Source organism: Arthrobotrys flagrans (assembly GCF_004000055.1).
Source record: "Arthrobotrys flagrans strain CBS H-5679 chromosome Unknown unitig_15, whole genome shotgun sequence".
Classification (NCBI taxonomy): domain Eukaryota; kingdom Fungi; phylum Ascomycota; class Orbiliomycetes; order Orbiliales; family Orbiliaceae; genus Arthrobotrys; species Arthrobotrys flagrans.
The window spans coordinates 748189-761658 of NW_027137545.1; the positions used below are offsets into that span (position 1 = coordinate 748189).

At 48.4% G+C, this 13470-nt stretch overlaps 5 protein-coding genes across 5 annotated transcripts; 3 read left to right on the forward strand and 2 right to left on the reverse strand.

Moving 5' to 3' along the window:
- Positions 1-336: 336 nt before the first annotated feature.
- Positions 337-2178, reverse strand: DFL_000196 (uncharacterized protein; the record flags this gene model as incomplete). The annotated part of the gene is made up of 2 exons (XM_067630671.1): positions 337-1479; positions 1537-2178. 2 exons carry the CDS (start codon positions 2176-2178, stop codon positions 337-339), a joined length of 1785 nt encoding a protein of 594 aa, XP_067494722.1.
- Positions 2179-2500: 322 nt separating this feature from the next.
- Positions 2501-5068, forward strand: DFL_000197 (uncharacterized protein; the record flags this gene model as incomplete). Its single annotated transcript, XM_067630682.1, has 2 exons — positions 2501-2588; positions 2664-5068. The coding sequence occupies 2 exons, from the start codon at positions 2501-2503 to the stop codon at positions 5066-5068; spliced, it is 2493 nt and encodes an 830-aa protein (XP_067494723.1).
- Positions 5069-5505: 437 nt separating this feature from the next.
- On the reverse strand, positions 5506-6749 carry DFL_000198 (uncharacterized protein; the record flags this gene model as incomplete). Its single annotated transcript, XM_067630693.1, has 4 exons — positions 5506-6390; positions 6476-6539; positions 6626-6639; positions 6702-6749. The coding sequence occupies 4 exons, from the start codon at positions 6747-6749 to the stop codon at positions 5506-5508; spliced, it is 1011 nt and encodes a 336-aa protein (XP_067494724.1).
- A 1539-nt stretch (positions 6750-8288) lies between these two features.
- On the forward strand, positions 8289-8976 carry DFL_000199 (uncharacterized protein; the record flags this gene model as incomplete). The annotated part of the gene is made up of 2 exons (XM_067630705.1): positions 8289-8571; positions 8705-8976. 2 exons carry the CDS (start codon positions 8289-8291, stop codon positions 8974-8976), a joined length of 555 nt encoding a protein of 184 aa, XP_067494725.1.
- Positions 8977-10970: 1994 nt separating this feature from the next.
- Positions 10971-12873, forward strand: DFL_000200 (uncharacterized protein; the record flags this gene model as incomplete). Its single annotated transcript, XM_067630718.1, has 11 exons — positions 10971-11092; positions 11162-11260; positions 11328-11345; positions 11408-11477; positions 11539-11565; positions 11627-11659; positions 11728-11877; positions 11939-11966; positions 12028-12144; positions 12203-12453; positions 12529-12873. The coding sequence occupies 11 exons, from the start codon at positions 10971-10973 to the stop codon at positions 12871-12873; spliced, it is 1260 nt and encodes a 419-aa protein (XP_067494726.1).
- Positions 12874-13470: the final 597 nt, after the last annotated feature.

The following is a 13470-nucleotide window of genomic DNA, read 5'->3' on the forward strand; positions in this document are numbered from 1 at the left end:
TATAAAGGCAGTTGGAAGCGGTCGTTTTATTTCCTCTATTTGTTTTAGCGGCAATCGGATACCTACTACTGAATACGTTCACTTTTGGTGTGCCTCCCAAGCGTTTTTGTGCCTTGATTCTTTTTGTTCATGAGGAGGCGGGTGGGATTGGAGGTTTCCCTTCGTAGACGTCTTTTTTTTCTCTTTTACCTAACAAGCATCCATTGCAAATATTTCATGGGAATACGATTCTTTTTTTTCCCCTTCAGACAAATTTAGTATCGCATCGGACTTGGTATTATCGTACATCCATTAAGTCAAGAGTAATTTTATCATTTCCATCCCTCTAGACGGACCCTAGGTGAAGTCATACACGAGCAGGCTAAAACCTGCTTTACCCTCTTTCTCAGAATTATTGACCTTCTCCATGACAACAACATTTTCCTCCCCAAATCCGACCGCACACCTTTCTCTTGGGAAATTATGTGTCCCTCCTATGTTCAAAGACAACGGGTCCCCAGAACCAACGAGCCTAGTACTCCGGTCTCTCCCATAAGGTCTCTCAGACCTTCCTTGCAGGTCCCAAAATCGGACCTCACCCCGTCGATCCACACTCACTGCCCTCCTTAGACCAACTTCGACTGACATGACGGACGCATTATGGCCCCAGAGGCGATGTCCAGATAATATCTCGATCTTACCCTCTTCGTTGGTAAACATATTATAAAGTACCAAGGTGTTGTCGGCATGGGATGTCATGATGAAAGGGTAACGGTAGGAAACGCATGTTGGCGCTGTAAATGCGAGTTGGGCGGCTCTACCGAAAAAGACGTAGTCCAGAGCTTCGTGTAAAGGTGGATTGGTGGTTTGTGTTTCTAGTAGCTCTGGTTTTCCGGTTGATAGGTGGAATTCTTGGATCGTGATGGATGTACCGATTATGACGCTTCTGACGGTAAATACGCAGGTTCCGATGGTTTTGTTGGAGACTGGATCTTTGCGGAGGGATAGACAGCTGGGGAGCCATGCCTGGTCTACGGATAGAGTTTTGACCAGAGTGGGAGGAAGGAAAGGCATGTCTGGGTTTGGTAATCTGCCATCCAAATCCGTAGCTCCCTTCTTTTTAATGGTGTTTTGAAAGCTGATGATCGAGAGCTCATTGAGTCTCGTTATGATGAGCAAATACGGAAAATAGAAGGCGATGATTTCGATTCTCTCGATGTCGTCGAATTTGTGTTTTAGATATTTCTCACGAAGGCGGCCCGAGGTCGGGTCGAAGTAGTAGATGGCATAGCTGCCATTGTGGAAGCCGACTGCGAAATCGATGTTCCGAGTCTCATGTCGTTTCCTAGAGGTATCGTTTAGAAGACTTTCTTCGAGACTCATGCAAGTAGGCTCGCCTAATATGATAGGCCGCCTAGCGAGTTCGACTAGTTCCTTTGAATTGCCTCGGTGACCAAATACTCGGACACCATGTTGAGTGTCGGCGGAGAAAAAGTAACCCTATATCATAATAAGCTATATGTCCTGATTCAATTTGCGCGCGCTGAATGGACTTACCTCGTAGAATTTGCCAACAATTGGTGGAGCTTTACTGTCATTCTTAGATGCCGAGTTTAAGAGCTCCACTTCGCTGGACTGAGCTACACCCCGCTGCCAGTTAGATCGTAATCGAAACTTTCCTTTCCAGTCGAGAGTTGACTTTTTGATCTCAGGCTGCTTCGAGGATGAGGGATACCCATTGATGGCAGTGTTATGTCGCTTAACCGGTGTCGATGTGGTTGATGAAGGGACAAGTGCTGCCAGACTTCTTTCCTCTTGTATTAAAACATGGTCCTCCAACCACATTTTCCAGTCAGTGACTGTCCCGGGTTCAGGCTCAGGTTCCCTGCTGCCGTATGAGTCCGGTATACTAAGCCGGGCTCTTCGCTGTAATCTTGGCAGAATGAACTTTGCCCAGAATTTGGTCTTCCATAGCTGCTGATCTGAAGCTAAGGTGTGGAGTTTCCGCGACACTCGAGAAACGGTAAGTAGGGACTGGACCGGGAGGAAATGTAGAACGCGAAGAATGAGTTCTTGAGGTAGGGCGAGGAGATGTGATTTGCCAAAGTATCGGCGCTTTGGGGTAGGTTCTCGACCTTGCGCTGGCCGCGCTGAACCGTCATCATCGCCATCATCGGGGAGACGGCGGCGCTTCCCCATTGGTGATGTTTGGTAGAGGTGTCGGGTTATAACGTTGATGGGATGATAAAGAAGCGGTATGACATGAGGTGCTCACCGAAGATGTGTTGAGCCCTGTGGTGTGTTTGCCATTGTTTCCGAATCTGGCATTCGTTGAAACAGGCATCGGACACAACACAATGCGCCTGCGCCCGGTCCACTTAACGCGTCACAACAAAACAGGAATCGCACGCGTGGTGACTTTCCTGCATGGCTTTTGCACGACTTTACATATACCTGAAGATCTACCATCTTGAACAAACATCTATCCTTATAATCCGACCGATACTTCAGCATAGATAAGATGACTACCCCTATCGACCAAGACTCGATCCTTGGTCATCTCTTGGAGAAATCCGAAGCCTTCCAGCAGCAATTGGAGACAGCGATACGTGAGCAACCACCCACCCTACCGAATTCTAACTCTAATTCGAAACTAACAAAGGTCTTTTTTTTTTTTTTTTTAGTGACAGCTATATCACGGAATAAAGAATTAGAATTCCAACATCAGAATAAAATAGAGACTTTGGAAGCTGAGATCGAAAGGCTCAAAGGGTCAAAGGCCCCTGCGAATGTACTCTCACCGAATACACCTACACCGAACCTTTCTCGCACAATAGACGGCGTGGAATATGTAACGAAAGACGAATACAACAATTTGCTAAAATCCCTCCAACATACTGGCAAGAAATACCATGTAATGAAACAAAGGCTGGATCATTTAACAGATGGCGGCGTAGAACCAGGGAAGGGAATCCGGATTCAAGATGACAAGCAGAGGGAACTGGATATGGAAAAGGCCAAGAATAAAGAATTCGAAAGGAAATTTGGGACGATCACGCAGTCATTGGATGTCTACCTGGCCGCAATCCAGGCGATCATCAAGACGAGTACAGACGCTGCAAAGCAGTATAGGAAATACGGGGAAGAAGATGATCGATGGAAGGCTGGGATGTTAGAGAAGGGAACTATCACAGCTTCTGACCTTGACCGACGGCCGTCTCGGGTTCCATGGCCTAATATTGCGGCATCACTAAGGCATTTGTCTACGTCAATCAGCGGGAACAATATACTGCGCACAAGAGGGCAATCCATGCCTCCTCGTCCTGGGTCAACGGCATCAACATCTACACCCTGTCCACCGGCCAAACCACACTTGCAATCAATAAAAGCAGCATCCCCGTCTCCGATCCATCCACCTCGGGATCCCGATGCTACCAGCGACGAAGAAGAGGAACCGGAGAGCGCCTTGCAAAAGTTCTCACCGACGTCAAGGGCAATAATGCGAAAGCCAGGATCAGAAACCCTAGCCGTATTACACCCCGAACCCCTTTCTCCGATCCAAAGCCACCATGTCAAGGTGGATTGGGAAGTAACGGAGGACGCACTCGGCGATATCAAATCGGAACCAGTATCCGAACCCGATTGGTACACGAAGTACGGGTATAGTCGAATTGTGGATGGCGGACAAGAGACTTTTGATCTGGATAATATTACGGCACCGAGACGGGGATCCGTGGGGATTAGAAGCTTTGGACAAATGATTACTACTCCTGAGAAGGATAGGATCCGGAGTCCCTTCTTGACGCAGTCGTCTTTGCCGTCGCAGCGGACGAGGTTTCCAGGAACGACGAGGGAGGATCAGCCGGCTATGTCGCATTCCAAACCGGTTCAGAATGAACCTATTGTTATCAGCGATATATCAGAGGAGGAATCTGTTCCATTGCAAACACCGGTACATACGGCGAAACTAAAAGAAGATCCCACATCCACAACCAATTTAAAGGCTACTCCGATGGGGCCCCAACTCGCTTGCAAACCAAATCCAGCGGGGCCACCTTCCAAACAAAAGCCTCTCCCAGAACCTGTGGCCCGAACTAAAGCGCCCGTCACCACGGGGCCTCGAAACCCTCTAGATGAAATCCCAGACCCGAATGGCCTACCGGAACCGGGCAACGCAGATACAACCATCCTCCAGCCCGCTAGTAGGAAGAAGCGATTTGACACCTTAACTACCCACGAAGAAACTCACGACAAAGAGAACCCACCCGTCGTGAAGAACTTGACGAACCTACTATCGACACCTACACAAAATGATAGACTTCCTCCTACATTTGCTCGTAGTACGGGGTCCCTCAAATTAAAGCGTAAAAGCTTAGGCTCCATATCAGCGACAAAGCAACCGACAATGAGGAGTAGCTTAGTTTTCCATCCCCACGATCCAGCTACACGCGTTGTCGAAATTACACATACTGCTCCCGCTGCTGCTACCACTCCGGGAGAAAAACGTCCCCAAGAAGGACCACAGGGAAGCTCCCACAAAAAGAGACAGCGAATAGAGGAATCGGCGACTCCCACGGCGACTGCGGCAGCGAAGAAACCCGACGATCCTTTCTCGCCGAGCAAATTTCGAATCAACAAAAACAAAAACGATGGGTTGGATTTCGCATTCGGCGAGGTGGTAAGGGATAAAGCTAGGAAGGATTGCCTACCTAAATGTGTCAAGGAATGTTGCAGGGATCTTGCAAGCGGGAAGCTGCATGAGATGTGGAATCCTCCTGCACCGTACACGTCCGCCAAATTTGGCGCAAGAGACTCGTCGCCGCCAGATGAGGGGGCCGAAGCGAAAAAGAACGATCAATACAATGAGTGGAATCGCGCCCGTGAGAAATCCGAACGAAATTTACATTTCGGGAGGCACAGGGCACAGCATCAGAAGGCCGCAGAGGTTATGGGTTACTGGGAGAGCGACTTCCCAACTACGCAGCAGCTAGACGAGCAGAGAAAGGAGTCCGAGAGGAGATATGTGGAAAAGGGATTTGATCGGTACGAACAAGCGACCAAGGGTGGCATGTATGAACGACGGACATAGTTGGTTCCCCATGTTTAATCCATATATGTCAAGCCAAGCTACCGGAGTAGATGCATTCTTATGATACGCGGAAATACTAATACCATTTTGGATCCTTCACCGCCCACAACCGTCATTTATTATGATTCGCGTCGTAGTCTACAGATTATATACATCACCTAGTTTTCTTGCCTGGTCTGGAGGGAAAGGTTCGAAGAGGATATTAGGCTTTTATTCTTATTACATACAGGATGCCTTGCCTCCCAAAGCGAGTTCAAAGCAGGTGGCCTGCTGCACAAAAACAAGCCAAAAAAAACGCACAAGGGACGTTAAAAGAGAGTAATTCTCTTCGATCCATCTTCAACAAAAAAAAAAGAAGAGTATTAAAAGTGGGTGGCCATGGCCAATTAGACTCCTCCCAAAAGAGACCAAAAAAAAGCTTCACGCTGGGGAATTATTTACTGGGCATCGACCTTGGAGATGTAGTCGATGAGATCCAAGCAGCGGCGGGAGTAACCCCACTCGTTGTCGTACCAGGAAACCAACTTGACAAAGGTGTCGGTCAAAGCAATACCGGCCTTGACATCGAAGATGCTGGAGGCGTTGTTGCCCAAAAGATCAGTGGAGACGACCTCATCCTCGGTGACGGCCAAGATTCCCTTGAGGTCGCCAGCGGCAGCAGCCTTGAGGGTCTCGACGATTTCGGCATACTTGGCGGGCTTCTCGAGGTTGACGGTGAGATCGACAACGGAAACGTTGGGGGTTGGGACACGGAAAGCCATGCCGGTCAACTTGCCGTTCAGGGCTGGGATGACCTTTCCGACGGCCTTAGCAGCACCGGTGGAGGATGGGATGATGTTCTGGGCGGCGGTACGTCCACCACGCCAGTCCTTCGCCGATGGAGCGTCGACGGTCTTCTGGGTGGCAGTGTAGGAGTGGACGGTGGTCATAAGACCATCCTTGATTCCGTAGGTATCGTTGATGACCTTGGCGAGAGGAGCCAAGCAGTTGGTGGTGCAGGAAGCGTTGGAGAGGACATCGATATCCTTGGTGTAGGAGTCCAGGTTGACACCGCAGACGAACATTGGGGCATCGGCGGATGGGGCAGAGATGATGACCTTCTTGGCACCACCCTTCAAGTGGGCGGAGGCCTTTTCCTTGGTGGTGAAGACACCGGTGGACTCAACGATGTATTCAGCTCCGGTATCTTTCCATGGAATGGCAGCCGGGTCACGCTCAGCGTAGAACTTGATGCGCTTGCCGTTGACGATGAGGTCACCACCCTCAGTTTCGACCTCACCCTTGAAGGCACCGTGGGTAGAGTCATACTTGAGCATGTAGACCTGTGAGGGGGCAGAGTTAGCAACCAACCAGGGCAATATGTATTGTGTAGGTGAAAAAAAAAAAAAAGAGAGAATCGGGACATACGGCATAGTCTGGGGCAATGAAGGGATCGTTGACAGCGACGATGTCAACATTCGGGTGCTCAACACTATAGGATACGACGTTTGAAGTTAGTTTACGAGGTATGTATAGGTGGGTGGTACGTGAGAGGTATCGTGATGTCATTTGACGTACGCATTTCGGAAAACCTGGGATGAAGTCAGCGGACTGATCTGATCGAGTAGAAAGGGAGCAAGGGTGTAAGACTTACGATACGACCGATACGGCCGAATCCGTTAATGCCAACCTTGGTAACCATTTTGAATTATTGACTTTTGTCGAGGAATACACGATTGTTAGTGAGTGAGTGAGAGAGAATAGAGGGGTTATATATGATGTCAAAAAAGGTGACCCCACCACCCCCACCTTGCATCAACGCGGGGTACCAAGAACGCGAGACAATTTGCAATCGGAACTTACAATAATAAGAACAGTTAAAAGGGAGATTTTGTAAAAATCAAGTTTGGTCGGGTAGAAGTCCAATTGGAATGATCGATGATGGGATGAAGAGTGAGGGGAGAAGAAGAGAAAGAGAGGAGAAAGGGAAGAAAAAAGATGGAGAGGGGCGGATCGGACAGGAATTTATATGTTCTACGGGACCGGCCAGGCAGCCCAGCTCTGAGCTCTGACCAATTTGCACTCCTCAACAAATAAACTATTTAAAAATACTTAATTTTTACTATATTTTTTGGAATTTCTGGAGGGGTCGGGGACGTGGATAGGATTCCATCGATGTAATGAGGCCGGGGCCGCAGCCGGTCGCCGTTTCCAGCCAGCCAGCAGTCCTCAGAAAGAACTCCTCTGGGAAAAAGCATGATAATGACCCCCAACTTTTGCTTAGCCATTACTCAGCACTGCTTAATTGCCATTGCCATTGCCACTGCTAATAATCACTACTAGTTTACTACTTGTTCATTCGCGTCTTTTGAGAAGACATCTACGGCATCAAGTCGACCGAATATCATAAAAATGCGTCTGATGGTAAATGCATACACATGGTGGACTATCCGAAGTCCCCTGCCCGGCAAGCTTCCGCAAATCTGTCACAGATCCCGAAGCCCCAGCTTCCGAGTTTCTTCTAGTAAAGCCTCACATTATCGTGAAGCCCGTGTGTTAAAGAAAAAAAAGACTTGGCTCCATGAGCGATTATCTTTCTATCGTCTCCATTTCGCCCTCCGTCTGTCCATTCTTAAAACTTGAATTCAATTCCCAATTCCCTCGGGCGGGATATCATAAATATGGAGAGCACTGTCACTAACAGCATAATATATATCTCGTATTTGCAAATTTGTATTTGCCATTGCATCCGGTCCACTGCCGTACCAGCCACTGACGTTACTTGCCCCACCGTACGTTATATAGAACGTATCGTATGATCGATTACTTACTCCCTTCCCTCCAGTAGAAACAAATTGTACCGACCTTTTCTCTTAAAACGCAATGCAATGTAATAGATACCTAGATATGATGGTGATGACGATGTCGATGCAATGAGAGAAGGGAAAAAAAGTGGTGTGATGTTTGGCTGTGGTTTGTTAGCCGAGTCTTCCTGTCTAACAAATTGGGGAAAAAATCGAAGCAACAACGAAACGACCACACCCGAACGATTCCTCAAGCCCGAAAAACCTCTCCCTCCAAACGACGACCCCAAATTTCCGCCTTCGGTCTGCGCCCCTTCTTGGATCCAATTGACTTCCCCGACTGGGTCCTCACCTCCCGCTAAAAGCTTGATCTTCAATCCTGCCTCTCTCCGACTGTAGATAAATCTCCACTCTTCTCTCTCTTCCCCTTCGTCACCATGTCCTTCCTCCGAGCCAAAACCACCGCTTCCAGCCTCCTCCGACTCACCCCATCCCGATCTGCGGCCGTCATCCCCCGTGCCGTCGTAGCTACTCCTCAATGCTTGCTTAAACGCGATGCTTCAACCGCTCCAACCCATGCCGTTTCCGCTCCAACCTTGGCCGACATCGAGAAGAGATGGGAGAACATGCCCCCACAGGAACAGGCAGAACTATGGATGGCTTTGAGAGATAGGATGAAGGGCTCGTGGGCCGACCTCACATTGGCAGAGAAGAAAGCTTGTGCGTATACCTTACATCCCTTTCACCCTCTTATATCGGATAATACGCGCACATTCCCTACCTGTCACTCCATGCCAAACTTTATGATATAAGACCGGAATCGCTGATTGATCTTTTGCCGTCATATATATAGCATACTGGATAGCATTTGGCCCTCACGGACCCCGCCGAGGTGATCCTCCAGGTGAGAACTGGTACGTCTTCAAGGGCACCGTCGGTGTCCTGATCCTGACCGGTATCGTCTTCTTCGGCGGCCACTCCCTCTCCGCCAAACCAGCACCGAAGACCATGACCAAGGAATGGCAAGAGATGTCGAACGAGTACCTCAAGGAACAGAAATCCGAGCCTATCACCGGTTTCTCTTCCCCGGATTACAAGGGGCCGGGTATGGTTCAGAGCAAGTAAATTTAATAACTTTTATATTTTCTCTCCGGGGACGTTGAAGAAAAACGAAAATAACAAATCCCCCACCCTTGGCTCTTGCCCAAAACAAATTCTCTGCCTTGCCATGCGTCGTCGTCGTTACTGTCTTCCAGCCGCCTTTTTTTTTTTTTATATGTCTTCCCTTTCCCTTTTTCTATTCAAACATTATGTGTGTATATAACGGATCGGTGTGGGGAGCTTTCGGAGTGTACAAAATTTCCCAAAAATATATGGCTTTTTTGGCTACCCCACCCTTGCTTGTGTAGACGACCGTCTCCATGTTTCCGGTGCATGCCGGATGCGTCCTTAATTAAATACTCGAGCCTCGATTACTCACCGGGGAATACTTTTAAAAAATAAAATAAAATAAAATAAAGGTAGCAAATGAAGAGAGCCTCCAGCGACGTCATTATAATTATTCTGCTGACATATAGTCCCCAAAGGATTCGCGGGAATAAGTGTGGCGTTTACGAGGAAAACCGTGCCACAGGAAGATGCCGCAACCGTTTATACCGAGTTATATCATAGCATCAATGTCATGACGGATGGAAGTTTTGTCTCAGCAAGTCATATTCAAGTGACTGCAATCACGGCGTACGTACGTGTACGTATATATACGGGTATGTCATCAGATCCGGTCCAAAAAAAGCACGCAGAGTCCGCTAGTCAGTCGATCTGCAGCCAGACCAAGGGCAAATGCGAAGGACCAGACCCTCGACCATCGCTAGATACAGATAAGGCGAAGTCCGTACTAAAATAAAATCACTCGAAGAGTTATCCAAGGGATTGATTATCCGCATCCTATGCTCATCCTCCGAGCTGAAGGGGAGGGGTTTAAATTTGTTCGAGATATGGGGTTTCCCGCTTCCGACAAATGGGAAGCCACTGTTCTACCCATGTGGCTCGATCCCAATACTGGATTACCCCTCCGCCTGCGGAACATGACATCGCCCCGGGTTCACAACGGACGACAGTTACAGTCCAGCGCTTGGAAGATGTGTAGTAGTGTATTTACCATTCGGACGTTGGAAGATTAGCAGAAACATCTAATCAGCTGGTGTACCTTTTTCTTCTTTCTCCGCCATGTAGCTATTTGCGCATGATATCACAGCTTCCGGCACCCACATGCAAGGGAGGAAGAATGTATGCATACCTTGGCTCGCCTGTACCTGGCCCGGTATAGCTACGGACGTTGCCTTTGGGCTGGCTACCGGAAGGAAAGAAGGAATTGGAGGAGAGGAAGTCGCTAGAACTGAAGTGAGCTAGGAGAGCTAGCTTATGAAACCGGAGGAACAATAAAAGCCTAGCTGGCCCAAGCATTCACTCGGTCATTCGTTCAACATTATTCCCACCGCTTAACCTCCACCGCTTCCCTCGAGATTAAGAAGTGGTTATATAGACACTTACTACCAGTATTTCATCCTCCGGGAAATTAACCCTGCCGGTTTTGTGTGGGTGTGAAGGCATCGTTGCCAAGGGACGTCATCAGTGCAAACGTACGTATTTCAGCTTTACTCGACTCTTTGACTCTTTCGCTCGCCAAATTTTGAATTCAAGAAAAAAAAAAAAACTCCTCAGCCAAATCGAGCAAAGCAAATTAAAAGCAGCGAGGAGACAAGACACGCACAGCAATCACAGCAATCACAGCAATCTGGCTCACTTCTCCCTAAACACCCGAATCCACCCCGGCCGGCCATCCATACGCTGCACATGTATGCACCTCTGGCCTGCTCTTTGGCCTGCTCCCCTGCTAGCTGCCTTTATTCCCTCCTAAGCTCTTCCCAAGCTCTCGGGTGGACAACCTTCCCTAACCGACCTTTCTTTCAACAGATATACACTTGACGATACGTATACATATCATTTCCGCTAGCCATACAATCCGGAAGCCTACCAAGAACCGGCCAGAGAGAGAGAGAGAGAGAGAGAGAGAGAGAGAGAGAGAGAGAGAGAAATCACTCCTACTACACTTCGACACGATGTCTACCACCGGTTCGCCCTCGCACTCCAACCCGGCTTCCCGTCCGACTACTCCTGGTAGCTTGCCGCAGGATTCGGAGACCAAAGGGAAGATTACAATGCTCATCGGCATCCTCAGAAAGTAAGCTTCTGGTCTACGATGTTCAGATGAAAATACGGGGGCAAAGGAAGCGACTAATCCGTTGAATAGGTTCCTCGGAGTTGCGGACCTGGCAGGCGTACGGTTTTCACTGCCGGCGAACTTGATGGAACCGATCCCGAATTTGGAGTATTGGAACTACCTTGACTAGTAAGCCCAAGTAGATTAAACATCATGCGTCCACACGTTAGCAGCTCTAACAACTGTACTCGAACAGTCCGAACGCCTTCGCCAAGTAAGAAACCCTAGTACCAACAACATTATCCGAAACCATTCCGACACTCACACACGCTTTAGTATCGGAGAATCCGACGACGAGCTCGAGAGGTGTCTTGCGGTTCTTACTTTTTGGTTCACAAAGGATTTGGTAATTCAAACCCTGCACCGGACGGAGTCATCTAAATGAATACTAAGACATCTCAAAATAGAAATTTATTAAAGGAAAGCCATGCAAAGTACGCAACCGATACATCGACTCGCGTCCGTACCGTGGGAGAACCAGCTAACAGCTTACAGCCTTATAACTCGACACTCGGAGAGTTCTTCAGGGTAAATAGTTACCACCTTACACCTCTGTCGATTCTTACCGGGATGCACGCTAAAACCCGAAATCACAGTGTCACTGGGATGTTGGAAATACCGAAGGGCCTGACGCAAAGCCGACACGCGTGTGTTTCCTCACAGAACAGACGTCACATCACCCTCCAATCTCGGCATTTTACGTGGACTGCAAGGAGAAGGGGATCTCGGCAAAGGGATACGACCAGGCACGTTAGCTTCAACGAACAGGGAAACTTTGTAGAGCATCGTAGCTGACTTGTAGCGCAGATAAGCGCCAGGTTTACCGGGACCTCAAGTAGGCTTTCTATTCAAGGCAACCCTCTTGTACTTTCATGCTAACGGTTTTGTTTCCCCAGTTCGCGTGGCCCCCGGCAATCACAACCTCGGGATCTTCATCGATATCCATAATGGTAGAATTAGCGAAACCTGGAACCTTACACACCCTGCCGCACACCTTGGCGGTTTATTGACTGGTGCGTTGGGTAGATTCTAGATGATCATCCTGAGCGTGTGGCTAAAGTATCGAAATAGGTGCCCTGAGTATAACGGTCCAAGACATTTGTTATATCACATGCCCGAAACTCAAGCTAAAGGTGATCCTGCACTATCTTGACGAACCATGGGTCGGAAGGTCGAAATACAGGGTCGAGGGTGTGATTTTCAAATACGATCCAGAAAATGACACCGTCACGAGGATAAAAGATGTCCCCGATAAGGATGTCAAGGCCCGGATTGACGGCTGTTGGATCTCCGAGCTGTACTACACACTCGCTGGATCAAAAGTAAGCTGCAAAATCCCTCGTGAATCTACCTCGGCTATAATGCTAATCAAAAAAATTTAATTTTCGGGGTCACAGGAGAAGAAGCTTATCGTAGACGTGAAGCCGCTATTCCCAGCTACGAAATTTGTTCCATCCGACGAGGACCAATTGGACAACGAAAGCAGAAAGATGTGGCAAAAAGTCACAGATGCAATCCTCTCGAAAAACTTCAACGAGGCAACGAGACTGAAGGTCGAGATCGAGGACCAGAAACGAAAGGAAGCTGCTGAGCGGGAAGCTCGGAACGCCACCTTCGTACCCAAGTACTTCGTTGTTGGAGGAGAACCCGGTATCCCGACTCTCAAGGATGAAGGCCGGGCAATCCTCGACGCGATGAGCAAAGGCGATTACAAGATGCCAGCCACTGACTCAGCCAGCTAGGCCAGAGGTGCGGGAAAAAATTAACAAATTCGACAATATGGTGTTTAATAAGCTAGTCGGGATCCCTCATGAACTCGACATTCCAAATCCTCTTTTGTGCGACTCGATAGACCGGTTGAATTGTGAAGATTGTTCGTTCCAAGTCCGTGGGCGTTGGCGTCAGGAGATCTTGTAATTTTGGCAAACGTTTTGTCTGTCTTTATACACACGCTCTTTACTTTATTTTACTCTACTCTGTTCCACAGCGTCGCGAGAATGCTGCGAAAGATTTCATATAATTTTCTTGTTTTCGTTCCCATACGATGCTACACATGGGGTCCGGGTGGGGGTCAGGATACGGATGCATTGTTGGGGATATATACACCAGCTGTACCGGTCAGCTGAGCAGACATGTATAAGCTGCAGCTACCGGTTCTGGGACGCGCACTAATCGATTTGATGGTAATTAATTACTTACTTCGGTACTTGATCGAGTACTATTTATATCCGTATGTACTTTGTGCTACTCTATAGCTCTACTGTATACCCTACATCAGGATTCAACTCAACCGGTATGACCAAGGCGTTCGCGAGCGTTTGTCGCGTCTAGAATAGCTC